At 37.9% G+C, this 20,877-nt stretch overlaps 1 protein-coding gene across 7 annotated transcripts in view; it reads right to left on the bottom strand.

Annotated features, from left to right (window-relative positions):
- LOC125673986 (centrosomal protein of 85 kDa-like) overlaps nt 1–19,088 on the bottom strand; it is a 32,179-nt gene extending 13,091 nt beyond the window's left edge. The window contains exons 1-10 of one of the 7 annotated variants that reach the window (XM_048910951.2): nt 18,670–18,968; nt 18,210–18,414; nt 15,077–15,115; nt 13,933–14,615; nt 11,978–12,004; nt 10,926–10,979; nt 9,100–9,233; nt 7,917–8,031; nt 4,384–4,478; nt 3,947–4,025 (exon numbers count right to left, since the gene is read on the bottom strand). In XM_048910951.2, the coding sequence (XP_048766908.2) occupies nt 3,947–4,025; nt 4,384–4,478; nt 7,917–8,031; nt 9,100–9,233; nt 10,926–10,979; nt 11,978–12,004; nt 13,933–14,615; nt 15,077–15,115; nt 18,210–18,255 (1,272 nt within the window). In that variant the 5' untranslated portion in view covers nt 18,256–18,414; nt 18,670–18,968. Of the gene's footprint in view, nt 1–3,946; nt 4,026–4,383; nt 4,479–7,916; nt 8,032–9,099; nt 9,234–10,925; nt 10,980–11,977; nt 12,005–13,932; nt 14,616–15,076; nt 15,116–15,990; nt 16,516–18,209; nt 18,415–18,520; nt 18,540–18,669 lie in introns of those variants that run through there. The other 6 variants (XM_048910952.2, XM_048910954.2, XM_048910955.2 and 3 more) reach the window with 6 other exon arrangements.
- Nucleotides 19,089–20,877: the final 1,789 nt, after the last annotated feature.

The following is a 20,877-nucleotide window of genomic DNA, read 5'->3' as shown; positions in this document are numbered from 1 at the left end:
TACTGTATTAACACTGGGACTGAGACATGACACCCTGTACTGTATTAACACTGGGACTGAGTGAGACATGATACCCTGTACTGTATTAACACTGGGACTGAGACATAATACCCTGTACTGTATTAACACTGGGACTGAGACATGATACCCTGTACTGTATTAACACTGGGACTGAGATATAATACCCTGTACTGTATTAACACTGGGACTGAGACATGATACCCTGTACTGTATTAACACTGGGACTGAGACATGACACCCTGTACTGTATTAACACTGGGACTGAGACATAATACCCTGTACTCTATTAACACTGGGACTGAGACATGATACCCTGTACTGTATTAACACTGGGACTGAGACATGATACCCTGTACTGTATTAACACTGGGACTGACTGAGACATAATACCCTGTACTGTATTAACACTGGGACTGAGACATAATACCCTGTACTGTATTAACACTGGGACTGAGTGAGACATAATACCCTGTACTGTATTAACACTGGGACTGAGACATGATACCCTGTACTGTATTAACACTGGGACTGAGACATAATAGCCTGTACTGTATTAACACTGGGACTGAGACATGATACCCTGTACTGTATTAACACTGGGACTGAGTGAGACATAATACCCTGTACTGTATTAACACTGGGACTGAGACATAATACCCTGTACTGTATTAACACTGGGACTGAGACATGATACCCTGTACTGTATTAACACTGGGACTGAGACATGATACCCTGTACTGTATTAACACTGGGACTGAGACATAACACCCTGTACTGTATTAACACTGGGACTGAGACATAATACCCTGTACTGTATTAACACTGGGACTGAGTGAGACATAATACCTTGTACTGTATTAACACTGGGACTGAGTGAGACATGATACCCTGTACTGTATTAACACTGGGACTGAGACATGATACCCTGTACTGTATTAACACTGGGACTGAGTGAGACATGATACCCTGTACTGTATTAACACTGGGACTGAGACATGATACCCTGTACTGTATTAACACTGGGACTGAGACATAATACCCTGTACTGTATTAACACTGGGACTGAGACATAATACCCTGTACTGTATTAACACTGGGACTGACTGAGACATGATACCCTGTACTGTATTAACACTGGGACTGAGACATAATACCCTGTACTGTATTAACACTGGGACTGAGACATAATACCCTGTACTGTATTAACACTGGGACTGAGTGAGACATAATACCCTGTACTGTATTAACACTGGGACTGAGACATGATACCCTGTACTGTATTAACACTGGGACTGAGACATGATACCCTGTACTGTATTAACACTGGGACTGAGACATAATACCCTGTACTGTATTAACACTGGGACTGAGACATGATACCCTGTACTGTATTAACACTGGGACTGAGACATAATACCCTGTACTGTATTAACACTGGGACTGAGACATGATACCCTGTACTGTATTAACACTGGGACTGAGACATGATACCCTGTACTGTATTAACACTGGGACTGACTGAGACATGATACCCTGTACTGTATTAACACTGGGACTGAGACATAATACCCTGTACTGTATTAACACTGGGACTGAGACATAATACCCTGTACTGTATTAACACTGGGACTGAGTGAGACATGATACCCTGTACTGTATTAACACTGGGACTGAGACATAATACCCTGTACTGTATTAACACTGGGACTGAGACATAACACCCTGTACTGTATTAACACTGGGACTGAGACATGATACCCTGTACTGTATTAACACTGGGACTGAGACATGATACCCTGTACTGTATTAACACTGGGACTGAGACATAATACCCTGTACTGTATTAACACTGGGACTGAGACATGATACCCTGTACTGTATTAACACTGGGACTGAGACATGATACCCTGTACTGTATTAACACTGGGACTGAGACATGATACCCTGTACTGTATTAACACTGGGACTGAGACATAATACCCTGTACTGTATTAACACTGGGACTGAGACATGATACCCTGTACTGTATTAACACTGGGACTGAGACATGATACCCTGTACTGTATTAACACTGGGACTGAGACATGATACCCTGTACTGTATTAACACTGGGACTGAGACATGATACCCTGTACTGTATTAACACTGGGACTGAGACATGATACCCTGTACTGTATTAACACTGGGACTGAGACATGATACCCTGTACTGTATTAACACTGGGACTGAGACATAATACCCTGTACTGTATTAACACTGGGACTGAGACATAATACCCTGTACTGTATTAACACTGGGACTGAGACATGATACCCTGTACTGTATTAACACTGGGACTGACTGAGACATGATACCCTGTACTGTATTAACACTGGGACTGAGACATGATACCCTGTACTGTATTAACACTGGGACTGAGTGAGACATAATACCCTGTACTGTATTAACACTGGGACTGAGCCATAATACCCTGTACTGTATTAACACTGGGACTGAGACATAATACCCTGTACTGTATTAACACTGGGACTGAGACATAATACCCTGTACTGTATTAACACTGGGACTGACTGAGACATAATACCCTGTACTGTATTAACACTGGGACTGAGCCAAAATAACCTGTACTGTATTAACACTGGGACTGAGACATAATACCCTGTACTGTATTAACACTGGGACTGAGACATGATACCCTGTACTGTATTAACACTGGGACTGACTGAGACATAATACCCTGTACTGTATTAACACTGGGACTGAGTGAGCCATAATACCCTGTACTGTATTAACACTGGGACTGAGTGAGACATAATAAGCTGTACTGTATTAACACTGGGACTGACTGAGACATAATACCCTGTACTGTATTAACACTGGGACTGAGTGAGCCATAATACCCTGTACTGTATTAACACTGGGACTGAGACATAATACCCTGTACTGTATTAACACTGGGACTGAGACATGATACCCTGTACTGTATTAACACTGGGACTGAGACATAATACCCTGTACTGTATTAACACTGGGACTGAGTGAGACATAATACCCTGTACTGTATTAACACTGGGACTGAGACATGATACCCTGTACTGTATTAACACTGGGACTGAGACATGATACCCTGTACTGTATTAACACTGGGACTGAGACATAATACTCTGTACTGTATTAACACTGGGACTGACTGAGACATAATACCCTGTACTGTATTAACACTGGGACTGAGTGAGATATAATACCCTGTACTGTATTAACACTGGGACTGAGTGAGACATGATACCCTGTACTGTATTAACACTGGGACTGAGTGAGCCATAATACCCTGTACTGTATTAACACTGGGACTGAGACATAATACCCTGTACTGTATTAACACTGGGACTGAGACATGATACCCTGTACTGTATTAACACTGGGACTGAGACATGATACCCTGTACTGTATTAACACTGGGACTGACTGAGACATGATACCCTGTACTGTATTAACACTGGGACTGAGACATGATACCCTGTACTGTATTAACACTGGGACTGAGACATAATACCCTGTACTGTATTAACACTGGGACTGAGTGAGACATAATACCCTGTACTGTATTAACACTGGGACTGAGTGAGACATGATACCCTGTACTGTATTAACACTGGGACTACTATAACTCGCAACATCGCATCTATTTATAAATAACATAACATAAATAACAACAGATGTCAACACTCACACTGCTATCAAGAATTTAAACGTATGTGCTGAATATTAAAAAAATATGCCCACCCTCTGTCTCAGTGCAGAATAAGAGCTCTCACAAAAACCTCAAGCAAGCATACTTCCCATTATTTAGTCAATTAACTATGATTGGTGCGTAAATGGCCCTAGGGCGGGCATTCGATGTTGGTACAGTGACAATGTTATTTACCTGCGAGTCGGAGTACTCCGGACCGGATCCTCGTTTCCTCATGGCTGCCCTCAGCTGGTCCACCTCCTGCTCGGTAGCTCTGCATTGAAAAAAAAAAACCATACTCATATCCACAGAGTACACATAACATGTTGATATAATAATTGGTGGTAGTTTTAATGTCAGCTAATCATTTTGAATTTATTTTCTCACTGTACATGTATTGAACGTACACTTATAATCAATTTGATGGAGAACTTTCAATTTGCTGGTGACCTTGATGTGAAAATAAGGTACTCAAACATACATTTACAATTCCAACATCTATTTAATTGTGCTTAGTTTTGGAATTATACAGAAATTCTAAAAGAATTGATTTCTAAGTCATTGATAAAAACACACTACCAGTTCCCTACAAAACCAAACAGAATGGGGTCATCCAGTGTCAATGGCTTTACCCTAGCTTCATTTCCAGCTCGTCTAGTTCCGCATTTTTCTTGGTTCTGATTTCAGCATTCTCTGCTTTTAGTTGTGCATTCTTCAATTCCAGTTCCTAACAAATAAAATTTCCCAAATGTCAATTGTTACATACACATCAAAATCAATCAATCATTTAAAAAAAAAAAAACACGATGGCATAACAATAATTGAGGAAGCTAGCGAGCAATCAATCATCTGGTAAAATTAGGATCCATTGTTTTGCTCCACACTTTCCCCATTCAGTACTAAACCTACCTGTCTCTGTTTATAAGCCTCCCCCTCCCCCATTCAGTATTAGATCTACCTGTATCTGTTTATAAGCCTCCCCCTCCCCCATTCAGTATTAGATCTACCTGTGTCTGTTTATAAGCCCTCCCCCCTCTCCCCCATTCAGTACTAGACTTACCTGAATCTGTTTGTAAGCCTCCCCCTCTCCCCCATTCAGTACTAGATCTCCCTGTCTCTGTTTATAAGCCCCCCCCCCCTCCCCCCATTCAGTACTAAACCTACCTGACTCTGTTTATAAGCCTCACCCTCTCCCCCATTCAGTAATAGATCTACCTGTCTCTGTTTATAAGCCTCCCCCTCTCCCCCATTCAGTACTAGACTTACCTGTATCTGTTTATAAGCAGCCCCCCCCCTCCCCACTAGACCTACCTGTCTGTTTATAAGCCTCCCCCTCCCCCATTCAGTAATAGATCTACCTGTCTCTGTTTATTAGCCTCCCCCTCTCCCCCATTCAGTACTAGACCTACCTGTCTCTGTTTATAAGCCTCCCCCTCTCCCCCATTCAGTAATAGATCTACCTGCATCTGTTTGTAATCCTCCCCCCCCCCCCCCCTCTCCCCCATTCAGTAATAGATCTACCTGCATCTGTTTGTAACCCCCCCCCTCTCCCCCATTCAGTACTAGATCTACCTGTCTCTGTTTATAAGCCTCCCCCTCTCCCCCATTCAGTACTAGACCTACCTGTCTCTGTTTATAAGCCTCCCCCTCTCCCCCATTCAGTAATAGATCTACTTGCATCTGTTTGTAACCCCCCCCCCCCTCTCCCCCATTCAGTAATAGATCTACCTGTCTCTGTTTATAAGCCTCCCCCTTTCCCCCATTCAGTACTAGACCTACCTGTGTCTGTTTATAACCCTCCCCCTCCCCCATTCAGTAATAGATCTACCTGCATCTGTTTATAAGCCTCCCCCTCCCCCATTCAGTACTAGATCTACCTGTCTCTGTTTATAAGTCTCCCCCTCTCCCCCATTCAGTAATAAATCTACCTGCATCTGTTTGTAACCCCCCCCCCTCCCATTCAGTAATAGATCTACCTGTCTCTGTTTATAAGCCTCCCCCTCTCCCCCATTCAGTAATAGATCTACTTGCATCTGTTTGTAACCCCCCCCCCCTCTCTCCCATTCAGTAATAGATCTACCTGTATCTGTTTATAAGCCTCCCCCTCTCCCCCATTCAGTAATAGATCTACTTGCATCTGTTTGTAACCCCAACCCCCCCCCCCCCCCCCCTCTCTCCCATTCAGTTATAGATCTACTTGCATCTGTTTGTAACCCCCCCCCTCTCCCCCATTCAGTAATAGATCTACCTGTCTCTGTTTGTAACCCCCCCCCCCCTCTCTCCCATTCAGTTATAGATCTACTTGCATCTGTTTGTAACTCCCCCACCCCCCATTCAGTACTAGATCTGCCTGTCTCTGCATATAAGCCTCCCCCTCTCCCCCATTCAGTACTAGATTTACCTGAATCTGTTTGTAAGCCTCCCCCCTCTCCCCCATTCAGTACTAGACCTACCTGTCTCTGTTTATAAGCCTCCCCCTTTCCCCCATTCAGTACTAGACCTACCTGTCTCTGTTTATAACCCTCCCCCTCCCCCATTCAGTAATAGATCTACCTGCATCTGTTTATAAGCCTCCCCCTCCCCCATTCAGTACTAGATCTACCTGTCTCTGTTTATAAGTCTCCCCCTCTCCCCCATTCAGTAATAAATCTACCTGCATCTGTTTGTAACCCCCCCCCCTCCCATTCAGTAATAGATCTACCTGTCTCTGTTTATAAGCCTCCCCCTCTCCCCCATTCAGTAATAGATCTACTTGCATCTGTTTGTAACCCCCCCCCCCCCCCTCTCTCCCATTCAGTAATAGATCTACCTGTATCTGTTTATAAGCCTCCCCCTCTCCCCCATTCAGTAATAGATCTACTTGCATCTGTTTGTAACCCCAACCCCCCCTCTCTCCCATTCAGTTATAGATCTACTTGCATCTGTTTGTAACCCCCCCCCTCTCCCCCATTCAGTAATAGATCTACCTGTCTCTGTTTGTAACCCCCCCCCCTCTCTCCCATTCAGTTATAGATCTACTTGCATCTGTTTGTAACCCCCCCCCCCCTCTCCCCCATTCAGTACTAGATCTGCCTGTCTCTGCATATAAGCCTCCCCCTCTCCCCCATTCAGTACTAGATTTACCTGAATCTGTTTGTAAGCCTCCCCCCTCTCCCCCATTCAGTACTAGACCTACCTGTCTCTGTTTATAACCCTCCCCCTCCCCCTCCCCCATTCAGTAATAGATCTACCTGCATCTGTTTATAAGCCTCCCCCTCCCCCATTCAGTACTAGATCTACCTGTCTCTGTTTATAAGTCTCCCCCTCTCCCCCATTCAGTAATAGATCTACCTGCATCTGTTTGTAACCCCCCCCCCCTCCTCTCCCCCATTCAGTAATAGATCTACCTGTCTCTGTTTATTAGCCTCCCCCTCTCCCCCATTCAGTACTAGACTTACCTGTCTCTGTTTATAAGCCTCCCCCTCTCCCCCATTCAGTACTAGACCTACCTGTCTCTGTTTATAAGCCTCCCCCTCTCCCCCATTCAGTAATAGATCTACCTGCATCTGTTTGTAACCCCCCCCCCCTCCCCCATTCAGTAATAGATCTACCTGTCTCTGTTTATAAGCCTCCCCCTCTCCCCCATTCAGTACTAGACCTACCTGTCTCTGTTTATAAGTCTCCCCCTCTCCCCCATTCAGTAATAGATCTACCTGCATCTCTTTGTAACCCCCCCCCCCTCTCCCCCATTCAGTAATAGATCTACCTATCTCTGTTTATAAGCCTCCCCCTTTCCCCCATTCAGTACTAGACCTACCTGTCTCTGTTTATAAGCCTCCCCCTCTCCCCCATTCAGTACTAGACTTACCTGTATCTGTTTATAAGCCTCCCCCTTCCCCATCCAGTACTAGATCTACATGTACCTGTATCTGTTTGTAAGCCTCCCCCCTCTCCCCCATTCAGTACTAGACTTACCTGTATCTGTTTATAAGCCTCCCCCTTCCCCATCCAGTACTAGATCTACATGTACCTGTCTCTGTTTGTAAGCCTCCCCCCTCTCCCCCATTCAGTACTAGACTTACCTGTCTCTGTTTGTAAGCCTCCCCCCTTTCCCCCATTCAGTACTAGACTTACCTGAATCTGTTTATAAGCCTCCCCCCTTTCCCCCATTCAGTACTAGACTTACCTGAATCTGTTTATAAGCCTCCCCCTCTCCACCTTCTCCATTAAGGACAGCTCTCTTGAGTTTCCCTTCATATTGTTTGTTGTCCTCTTCTAACCTCATCACTTGCACTTTCAATCTACATCAGAAATAATTTGATAGCTAGATAATAGTTTAATAACTATAATGGTCAACACAACTACTGGTACTTACAAATGTCGGTCTCGACTCCTACATAATATATATATATATATATATATATATATATATATATGCAGTAAGAACAAACATCCATTGAACAAAGTGAATTATCAGATTAGCAATGTTTTAAGACACCATTTCAAAACCCCAATTTCTGTAAAAATCACTACGATAAAAATTGATGGTGTTGACATCACAAATTCAACATGTTCCAAAGATAAAGGTTACTTGTGCATAAGAAAGAGCATAATTTCTTACGAAAATTTCCCCCAAATACTACTGGCTGTTTATTGAATGAATAGCAAGGTGTGAATTTGAGAAATTCCACAGATGATTATATGTATTCATAAGAAATGCTCTCTCCTGTGTTAAGGACTACACATGAAAACAGGATTTCTGGGCCCCATAAAACTCTTTGACAACTTTTCTTCTTTAGTAGTATTTCCAGAAGGAGATCATGTTTACTTCAGTTATACATCATTTCTCTCTGATATTTTTAGTTTCTGGAGAGCAGAGCATCAAATGTGACATAATATCCCAATTCTACTAAAAACTCTACACATGTAGGTCAAATGATGATTTTTGTACATGTTTTACTTTCTGACAGAAAACATAAAATGCAGCTTTGGACAAATAAATTTTCTCCATCACACGCATGTGTACTGTGAAGAAAAATCTAGGGTATATATGAAATTCGTCAAAGCCTGCAGTAGATGTTTCCAAGCTAAAAAAAAAATCTGCATGGAAATAGTCATTTCATATCAAAATACTAAATATGGCAAAAAATGTCATGCTTATATGATGTATCAAGTCTGATTTTCATAACTGCCTTGCAAGTGGATTCTTGCACAAAATACACTTTTTAAAGTTTTGAAACAATTTAAAGCACAAAAGTTGATTTGGGTGGGCAAAGACTGAGCCATCTTTATCATTTGTAGGTCTTACAGCTGCATATACATGCATATTTAACATTCAAAGCAGATAACTTCCATAAGATAGGACTAACTTTTCAATCATAGTGTCCTTCTCTTTGATGATGTCATCTGCTGCTTTACTGACCGACGCCCACTTCCTCGGATTATCATCAATGTGTTTAAACAGAGAATCCAAGCCTCCATTAGTTTCACCCTTTGAATTTCCCTGCAAAAATTAAAGAGATGCAAATACCTGATTAACCATTTGCTTAATCAGTCAGAAGTGTATCATCATTGATATCCGTATCTAGTACAGTACTGTAACTAAAATCATGCACATTGTTGTCAGATTGGACTTTGATTTATATGAAAAGGGGGGAAAAATCAGAAAGAAATCATGGATATTTTCTGCCAATTTTAACTCTCCATTTAAACTTGCGGTCAGATTTCCTGATGAAAACCACAACATTACAATAACTAAAGCACCATTGTACAATATTCAGAAGTCTAAACACTGAAGTGTTCACTAAAATTTAAAATACCACTCAAAATGCTACTATAATCTACAAGAAATTTGAAGGCAAAAATAATCTAAAAATAAAAAAAAAGATGCCCCTTATTATATTGCTAAAACAAACTAAAAACTTAATACACATCAACTGAACTTTAAAAAAACAAATTGAAAATGTTGCTTTAATTAGGCCACAATGTGAAACTCCACAGAGCACAAACTACAAATAAATTTTGAAAGTTGCTTTAATTAGGTCACAATATGAAATACTCTACAGATAATTAAAACACCTACAGCAACTAAATTTTAAAATGTTGCTTTAAATTAGGTCACCATGTGAAATACTCTACAGATAATTAAAACACCTACATCAACTAAATTTAAAAATGTTGCTTTAATTAGGTCACAATATGAAATAGTCTACAGATAATTAAAATACCTTCATCAACTAAATTTTGAAATGTTGCTTTAATTAGGTCACAATATGAAATACTCTACAAATAATTAAAACACCTACATCAACTAAATTTTAAAATGTTGCTTTAATTACGTCATAATGTGAAATACTCTACTGAACTTAAACACCTGCATCAACTAAATTTTGAAATGTTGCTTTAATAATTGGGTCACAATATAAAATACTTTACATATAATTAAAACACCCACATCAACTAAATTTAAAAATGTTGCTTTAATTAGGTCACAATATGAAATAGTCTACAGATAATTAAAATACCTTCATCAACTAAATTTTAAAATGTTGCTTTAATTAGGTCACCATGTGAAATACTCTACTGAACTTAAACACCTACATCAACTAAATTTAAAAATGTTGCTTTCAATAATTAGGTCACAATATGAAATACACTACAGATAATTAAAACACCTACATCAACTAAATTTAAAAATGTTGCTTTAATTAGGTCACAATATGAAATATTCTACAGAAAATTAAAATACCTTCATCAACTAAATTTTAAAATGTTGCTTTAATTAGGTCACCATGTGAAATACTCTACTGAACTTAAACACCTACATCAACTAAATTTAAAAATGTTGCTTTTAATAATTAGGTCACAATATGAAATACACTACAGATAATTAAAACACCTACATCAACTAAATTTAAAAATGTTGCTTTAATTAGGTCACAATATGAAATACTCTACTGAACTTAAACACCTACATCAACTAAATTTTAAAATGTTGCTTTAATTAGGTCACCATGTGAAATACTCTACTGAACTTAAACACCTACATCAACTAAATTTAAAAATGTTGCTTTTAATAATTAGGTCACAATATGAAATACACTACAGATAATTAAAACACCTACATCAACTAAATTTAAAAATGTTGCTTTAATTAGGTCACAATATGAAATAGTCTACCAGTACAGATACCTACACTGTGACTGTAGTCTCTGGTGTTTGTCCAGTAAGATGAGAATGACGGTGTTTGCTGCATGTGATAGAAACTTGTACACATCACCAAATTCCAATATTCAAGTAACGTGGAGTTATTCCCCTTACCACATTAACTTTTCAATTGATAATTCTTAATCATCATTTCTAATATAATAAAAAAAATTTGCTGGTGATGCTTTTTCATTTATTTAATTAAATAAACTCAGTTATTCTTACACATGTAGATTAAGAGAGTCAGTGTACAGTAAATATAGTTATTTTTGCCACTTCAGGTTAAAGGTGTAAAAAATCTGACGTGCATGCACTGTGTATTCCGCAAACAGTGTTTTAGACTCTATCAAATGCACATTAAGAGAACACCGTTACAGAGTGAGGTACATAGTCTGTGTTACTATATATTGTACCAGCTAGTCTGTGCTGAGTGGCTGCATGCACGAATCTTATGCTTTCAAACATCATCATGGAATGTACAAGACTTCCAGTCTATAGAAATCAAACCTAGGAGAATTCATACCCTGGAGAACTTTTACCCAGAATTTTGGGTACAATTTCTCATGGAGAAGAAACTGTCATTTCATTTAATTTAATAAAAAACGGGGTACGAGTTCTCTTGGATAAAAATGTCCGTCACTTTAATCATAGAAATCTGGGTGCGAGCTCTGCTGAAGGAAAACTAGTAGATTCCTATGATAAAATGACCAAGTTTTTCTCCAGGAGAACTTGTACCCTAATAACGATAAGGTACGAGTTTTGCTAAAGAAGTCATACCCTGGTGCAATTTTTCAAAGGGAATTCGTACCTAAAATTTCCTGGGTACGAGTTCTCCTGATTACGAGTTCTCTTGGATATGAGCTCTCCTGATCATAACACTAAGTGAATTTAGAGGTTTGGAAACCTATTTGATGTGGTGTAGAAATGTATATGATTTAATGATCATGATTAGGTCAGTTGATGAATCGTTGAATTATAGATGCACAAGCAACAGTTTTTAAAAATTATAACCACACTATGCATACAAATGACCATACTTACAAATGAACTAGATATACTTGGCCAAATCTAAAAGAATAGTGTTTCTGGTATAACATGCATGTACTACATGTATAAGTAGATCTTCTAACTTGTCATGCGTACAATGTCACAGTTTGTCTCACGTACATAAACACACGCACATAAATGACGATCTTCTCTGTACATCATACACAAATATATACAAAATTACCCTACCCTGACAGACATGCATGATAGTGATGGGAAATCAGAAAATTTTCATAATCGTTAATCAGAAATAATCAAAAGGTCATAATGAATAAAATAATCACAAAACCCTGAAACTATTTCTTCTATAACAAACTTCATTCTCTGTTCAAAATCCAAGATTTATCAATACTATTACACTGCACAGTCATGTAACCACACGTGAAACCGCGGTGTTTATTTCAACTCGCAAGATTTCAAACTGTAAGAATAAACTAGCTTAGGAGGTACACAGGTATGCTGAGTGGCTGGCAATGACATTCTCGTCGCTAGTATTTGTATCATCATTTGTATTAGTATTTGTATCATCATTGATTTAATTGGCAATCGTTTCCATTTCTTCGGTGCTGCCATATTGTTTTTACAGATTGAAGTGAAAAATATCAAGTCATTTGTAGTTATTTTGTGTTTTATGTCATGTGTTTTCCCTTTTATTTAATTGATTATGAAAACTGTAATTGATAATTCAAATAGGATCGAGGCCTTCAGTGATCGACATTTGATTGTCGGCAATAATCCGTCCATCACTAATACATGACAGGCATGTTTCTTAGATACTGTAGATGGATCGAGTTCTATTTACTAGGTTTTAATTTTCCATCTTATTGCGAGATTTGCAAAAATTTTTACAATATTTTTCATTACTCCTCTTCATCTGTATAAAATTAACTGCGCTTTTGAGCTCAGGTACATAAGCTTAAATAAATTAAGTCAACAACTGATGAATTTTTCAGAACTTGGTTACAGAATTTTTTAAAATCATTGAATTCAAACATTTAGGTCATTGAGCATATGTCAAGGAAATAAAATTCTTTCTTAAACAATATGAAATAAATGATAGGAAGAGAAAAAAACCAAACGACAATACTCATAATTAATGCAACCTGTATTCTTGAATAAAATATAGTTATAAAGGTATTTTACTGTCAGTGATCAAAAATTAGGTTTTGAAATAATATTAGGCGATATATAACTCAATTGTTTGTATAATCAGCAAGGAAAGTCAGCGTAGGTGCCACACATTGGCATTTGATGCATTTAATTATGAATAACAGTTATATAAATACAACTTCTTGAATTATCCATAAATTCATTAGTTATTTTTCTTATCACTTATTGAGGTTTGATCAATTGTTTGCTAACTATTTTTTTTCTTCATGCAGAAAATATTCAGCAGCACTTAGATAAAATTATAGTTTGCAAGAGACATAAATGCATACATACAAAATATGCATGTACCAATATTGTCTTCTTATGATATTACATTATAAATCTTTAATCATTTTTTTCAGCAGGAAGTATTCACAACAAAAATCGATATAGCTTTTAATCTAATTTGGAGATGTAAGCTCTATAAAATTAATTCATTGAGCGAAGTTACTTTAATATTTTTTTGCTTACTGGTATGGGATTAGTAAAATGCTACAAAAATGCTTGTCACATTCCAAATAAATCGTTCATCTTGCATACACCAATGACCATTCACTTTACAATTGTGTTTGAGCTTTGTTCGTACTCTGCATTCACTCACCATTCACTAATTTGCAATTGGCGTTTAACCACCCTTTATTCAGCATTTGCTCACCATTCCCTCTGACATCATGTTTAGTGGGAAAGTAGAGCATTTCAGGGGTTGTATCTTTGTGAACATCTCACAAGAATTAAACTTATTCATAATATCCCCATTTCTGGTATCTTTCAGTTTTTACAGAAAAAGAGGTGTGAGTTACCTGATTGCTGGCCGAGGTTTCTCCGTATGTATCCAGGTGACCTCTCTGCCATTGTCTTAAATCACCTGACGTATATTTCAAGTCACTGACGTACCGCGACCGAGATTTAGAGCTACGAACTGCAGCATCATTGTCCGAGTAATACTTGTCCTCGTACAGTGTTGAAGACTTCCTGTCACGAATATACTCTGGTCCGTCTGTCACAGACCGTAACCTAACTGGTCCTGTGTAAACAGAGCTTGCAATGTCTGAAGGCGCCGACTTTGGGGGCGACGCCCAATTACTGTCATCAATCGGCCCGTCAATATCCTCCCCGCGAGAGGCGGAGTAACTGGAGTACTTCCTCTGGTACAGGTCACTGGGAGGCTCGTATTTACCGGGAGGGTTTAGCGTATCCTTGACGTCATACCTTGGTCTGTCCAGGGGGTCTTTCATACTTGCAATCTCATACTTTGGTGGGTAGGTGTACGACTCCTCTGTGGACAACTCTTTGAAGTCTTTGTCTAGATAAGTTGGATCGTTTATTCCGTACTTTGAAGGGCGGTAAGATTGGTAGTGTGATCGATGGGTCGTGTCGGAGTATGGGAGTCCGTTTGTGAGATTGTCCTGGGGGGTGGGTGACAGTGGAGACTTGGGGTGGTAACTGTTGTACCTATCCGAGCCCCCTCCTCTGCTGCTCCATCCTACAAAACATCAAATTATCACAGAACTGATTCAATGCACTTGCGTGAGCTACGAGATAATGATTTAGATGATGGGCATGGCTAGCAGCATCATCTCAAGCCACGGTCCAGAGTACGCATATAGCTGTCTCCTGATGGGAGAGGATCATATATATTGGCCGTGGTTTGTGAGAACGGGCTAGCAGTTAATTTAATCTGCTGTATATTTGGACATGTCAGCTGAGATTAAGCTAACAGATGATAACCATGAAGAAAAAAAAGAACCTCATCAGTCATAATCAACAATCTTACAGATTTATCTAACTTTGGCCATGTTTGGCATCATAAACAGAAAAATTAAATATTGTTATAAAAGCTCTTCATACACAACTCATTAGATCATAGTATATACCCTCAAATGGAAAATCTGATTTAGTTTTCTGTTGTATATATATATTCTCATAAAATGTAGAATTTCATACCTGATGATAGAAGATTACTTTGCAGCATCTTCTGATAATCTGCAATAGAAGAAATCCTTAAGCAGGTGGCACTGACACATTGTTAGTCAAACCAAGATACCTGTACTTTGACATTCAAACAACAGAAGAATTTAAACCAAACAAGCACCATTGTACTTGGTATGTTTTGTCCCCTGAAGACTCACTGAAATAATGCCTGATTATGTCCATCCTATCATCACTGGAATATTAAGATTCTTGTTTTCAAAATATCTTAAATAACAAAGCTGCTTATATCAATTCTATATTTATCAAGAGCAAGGATATTTGTGGTCTTTTACTTTCACATACAGGGCATCGTTGATTCCTACATTCCCGAGCATTTAGCATAAATTACACATTTTGCAAGAGTATATCAAACACTTATTGTTACAAATTTTACGTTTCTCTGCTGCATTAACAATTTTTTTTTTAAAAAGCAAACAATGCCGACAATTTGTCACTTATTCCTGCATGGTACGTACATATTTACCAATGTATCATGTAACAGTAGGCTTTTAATGTTCACCTGAAACACTTGGAAAGGCAGCACACATACAATAACAATCCGCTTCTGTGTTTGATCTCTAGTTGTGTACAGATTTATAAGCTTATCAACTGGAATCAAGCTTTCTATGAATGACTGTGAGAGAAAATACCAGCCTCCACTAGTCATTCCATACAGCTTCAAGGTTTAAATACAAAAAAAAAATAGTGTTTGATATTATAAATAGTACCATACCTAGGACACAGTTAATGAATTTCCTAATATAGGTACAGTACATGAGACTAAAGTGAAAGTAGTGCTGGTCACCTAGCAAAGAGATCAGAAATAGATCCCAGCAGAGCACCTTTCCGGAGGCTGTCCCCCTAACTCTCCCTAAATCTTGTCTTACCTGTAATTATCCAGAGATCCCTACCCCGCTAGTGTAGTGCAATGAACCAACAGAGCTTAATTACTAATACACACCACTACACAATTCAAAGCATATACGTCTCAATTAAGCGGAAATTTAAACATTACAGGGCCTTTACTTATCATTACTAAGATAAACATCATCATTTTCCATGCAGAACCCTGCAAACCATCTCAATACACAGTATAGAGGCTCCACGTATACTCCATGTGAAGATAAAGCTACAAGATTAACCTTAGATATCATTTTATTGCCTTATGCCCTTATGCAGAAGTATTAGAAAATTTGTGCCTAGATTTAAATTGCTTCCACGACACCCAAATCAAATACATGCAGCATTTGTATATACGTACTGATATTATGCTAGATTTGTGCTAATGACAAGTTACAGAAAGTGCACCATCTGACCACATGAATCAATTAACTTTATATAATTTTTGTACCATATATTATACTAGGACGAATTTTAACTTCTATTGATCAAATTGATTTTTTTAAAAAGAAAATAACAGACAAGATAAAGAACCTGAATTTTACATACATTCAAAGTATTAGAATAATGATCAACATTCAAGAGTTGACAGCAACCTCAAATCCTCCTGTACAAAAGATAAATACAGCAACACAGGGGGGATTATTGACATTGCGCTCTTTTAATTCTCTGTCCTACATTCTTTCAAACTTAAGAGTGGCTCTTATCTTCCCTGTGACAATTAATGAGTGGCATTTTAAAAAACAAACATATTCTGAATTGTATTACTATAATATACTTCAAACACCTTTATTTTGCTTGGCATTGTCAAGAACAATGAAGAGGGTTTTAATATAAGTATTGACATTTTCAATTTAAACTGCGTAGAGCAGTTTATCTAAGATGCATCTCTCTGAATAAATATTAAAGATTTCCATTTCCAATAATTCAAGTAATAAAAGTATATTAATTGTATATACATGTATGTATATATCAGTATGTGTCATTATTGTATCAGTGCAGTCTTATTGATAGGGGGGGAGGGGGGGGGGACAACCTCTCCCACACCCCGCCCTTGCTCCCCTTTTTACCCTGTCCCCCCCCTCCCTGTAATCTCTCATTCTTCCCTCCCTTCTCCACCTATTATTTCCTGTCCAACCCCATCACACTCCCCCTTCCACCTACTTTTTACCGTAGTTCCTCCACATACATGTATATCCACAAGGACTTTTCATCATATCAATTGTGTCAGATTTAGAATTTGTAATACTGTACAAAAGTGTATGTTGTTCTCTGTACTGTGCATAATAAATATCTAAATTCACTGAATATTTTCTCTTATATTTCTATTGAATTGGCATTGCTTTCATCTGCAACAATAAATGCATCTTTCATATCATGATGTGTATTGTATCATCACCTAGCCCACGGTAAACAGAAATACTGTATTGTGATATGTCATGTTTGTATCATGATGTGTATTGTATCATCACCTAGCCCACCATAAACAGAAATACTGCATTGTGATATGTCATGATTGTATCGTGATGAGTATTGCATCATCACATATTCCACAGTTTTAACCACTAAGAAGAAAAGAAAAACAGGTTTTCTGCAGAGTGAATAGCATTTAATATTCTATAGTCTACAAATTAATAATATTCTATTAATGACTGAACATGCTGAGTGTTTTAATTTTCAAATGGACCAGTAATCAGAGACCACAAACCTCTGTAATGGTTTTTACCCTGGCGCACCCTCCACCCCAGAATTATATATAATCACAAAATTTTTCAAAGTTATTCCTCTCGCATAGAGCATCTGCATGTAACAAACTGAGACATTTCTCCTGCTCATTCCTTCACAGAATACAATCCATTAACTCTCATATTTAAGGAAAATAAATCTTGAAAAAAATACTTCCTGCACAAACCAGCTTATACTCTCATATATATATATATTTATTGCATATTGACATACAAATCAAATAAAAAACAGGATCTTGGCAAAAGTAAAAATTATTGACAATAATCGATATAAACGTGACTAAATTGTTTCATTTCATCTTCTCAATGCTTGCTAATAAAATTGTATAACTATTGATCCTATTTAACCTGTGGAGTCTGTATGTAATAGAAATCAAAATCAAATATTTCAGTCATGTTTACATCACAATAATTACATGCATCATGTGAAAATTAAATAAACAGACTATAAATCGGCTTACCTGGTACATTACTTTGGATGGGGTTGCCTGATCCAGCCCATGACATGGCTAGCGCCTGTTGACCAAGTCCTAAAAATCTTCACATTACACATGCAGAAGATTAAACCGAAGATTTGTGAAACAAAGACACCCTGGTCATCGGTCTGCCCTCTCTTGCTGATCTCACTGCTTAATGAACGCGATCCTCTGAAGGATTATCCCAAGACTGAAAATAGAGATTAGTGAATTAAATCATCTCGACTTTTGCCCCCATGATAAATCTACAGTCTAATAATACAGTAAAAACTCATGTGTCCGATCTTGCAGCTGACCAATATTAAAGGACACGGGACATTTTATCAATACATATTGTTCCCATGTTATTGTTAGTCCCCATGTTTAACTTTCTCCTCGATCTTAAGAACGCGTTAAGAGGAGGGTCTCTCCGCTATAACAACTCTAATCTCGCCTCTCAACCTACCCAACAAAGTGCTTGTCAAATCCAATACCTGATACTACAAGTGACAAACAAGGTACTAAATTCCAAATGAACACTTTCCAAAATGTACAAAGGTCTCTCTAGATAGGCATACGCATAATATGAGTCAAGTGGTGGTTTAAAAACAGATTTTCCTTTTTGTCAAAACATTTTCTGATATATCACAGTATCTGTTGACATCCGCTCATCACATCCTGTGAATCACTACTCAGTCCTGCTATAATTTTAAACGGCAGACTAAAACATATTGAAACCTCACTCACTATCTGCATCTGTGTATCTTACAAAAACAAATCCCACACATTCTACATCATATACTGCAGCAGTTAACGTAGCATGCACCTTCATTTAACACTCTGTTCACAAAAATCCCATCCCAACTTGATATTGGAGTAATACAAATATCATATATATGTACGCATGCATGTATATACAAACCTTTTTGCTCCTATTGAAAAGAGTTAATAAATTGAGGTATTGGTACATGAAAATTTAAAGGACAGCACCATTGTCTTGTGTTGGCCTAAAGTCATTCATGCATGTACACATTTATGCAAATTCAGAATGGGTAACATGTCTCTGTAATTGATCTCTTTGTTAAAATCCAATTTTCAAACATTGTAGACATACACAACATTGTCAGCTGGTAAAAGTTTGATCCATTAAAGATTGTAGGTGTCAGATAAAAAAGAAAAAAAACGCAGAGCTCTATAAGGTTTTTTTCTTTTCAGGATTATCCCCTCTTGAACCAGATAATGGATGAAAAGCGTTATACCCATAAGATCTAAACCACTCACCCAAAATAATATTGGTGTTTTTATTTTTCCTGGTCTTTGACATGTTTTGAGAGTTTATCAATTCACTTCATTTGACCGCTTTATAAGGATAAGCTTTAAAATTCATTGAACTGCTAATATAAAACAAAACCATCTGAAAGCACTTTAAAAATCCTGCGTAATATTTTGCTTTTTGCCTTGCAAGAACAATTGAAATTGTGCATGGATGCATGTTCATTCACGTGTTTATCATAGTGATACGTTTTGTTAACATTGCAATAACCTCTGGGGGTCAATTTAAATGTTCTAGCTATCCAAATATTATTGCCATTAAAACTCCATTGAAGACATATATATGATCATTAAAGTAAATCGTCTTTGCTTTGTTAATCAAAATCATGAAGGAAAGAATGTCAAAAACAGCCATGCTTGTTATCTCTTTCAATAATAAAATAACAAAAATTTCACACATGCACAAGGAAACTTGCCAGATTATAATGTCTCGACAACTCTTTAACTTTATTCAGCAATTCAATATTAATGAATGCAGGTGTCTGCACAGCCTACCATCTCACTGGGTAATGCTTGCAAACGTTATCATGTCTTTTTGTTGAGCAATGTTGTGATCAAACTATGCATAGATAACTGTGTATGAAATTTCAACAAGAGTACTGCAAACGGTACAACATACATGTATGTCCGTTAGACCTTCAGTGCAATGCCTATATCCATGATGAGAAAAAGCCCAGAAAAGTACCGGTAATTGACATACGTTTAGCCCTGAAGTAGGTTATAGATCACCAATCAAGTTGAAATGTAAACTGATTCTGCATTTCTCTGAGAGGAAAGTTGAGAAAATTTTGGGCAATACCTGTATTCATAACAAAAAAAAAGAAAAAAGAAAATGAGAACAATGTTTAGATACTATTAAAGTGATACTGTGACCTTGAGAAACAATAGACATCCTCCGCTTGGCATAAAGTGCATGTGTAACAAATTTGATGGTCCTATAGCCCCAACAGTTCAGTCTGCATGTATCCAGGAGTGTCTACAAGGTTTTCCTACTATTAGTAAGTGATATGACTTTGACCTTGAAGAACAAACTAATGCATCCTTTTTTTTGGCATGAGGAGTATGTGTACAAAGTTTGACAGTCCTAACCCCAATAGTTCAATCTGTATCCTGCCTACAAGATTTTCCTATAAACTGATACCATGACCTTGACCTTTGATCTTGAAAAACAATAGGCATCTTCCTCTCATCATGGTGATTATATGTACCAAGTTGTAAGATCCTGGAGCTTACGGTTCATTTTGCCTACAAGCTCCAGACAGACAGACGGACGACGCCATACCATAATACGTCCGGTCTTTGAGGGGTGTATAAAAACTGAACATGCAATGAGACATTTCTT

The sequence above is a fragment of the Ostrea edulis genome, chromosome 3 (assembly GCF_947568905.1).
Source record: "Ostrea edulis chromosome 3, xbOstEdul1.1, whole genome shotgun sequence".
Lineage (NCBI taxonomy): Eukaryota > Metazoa > Mollusca > Bivalvia > Ostreida > Ostreidae > Ostrea > Ostrea edulis.
Note: the sequence above shows the minus strand (reverse complement) of the source record. Positions and strands in the feature narration are given on the sequence as shown.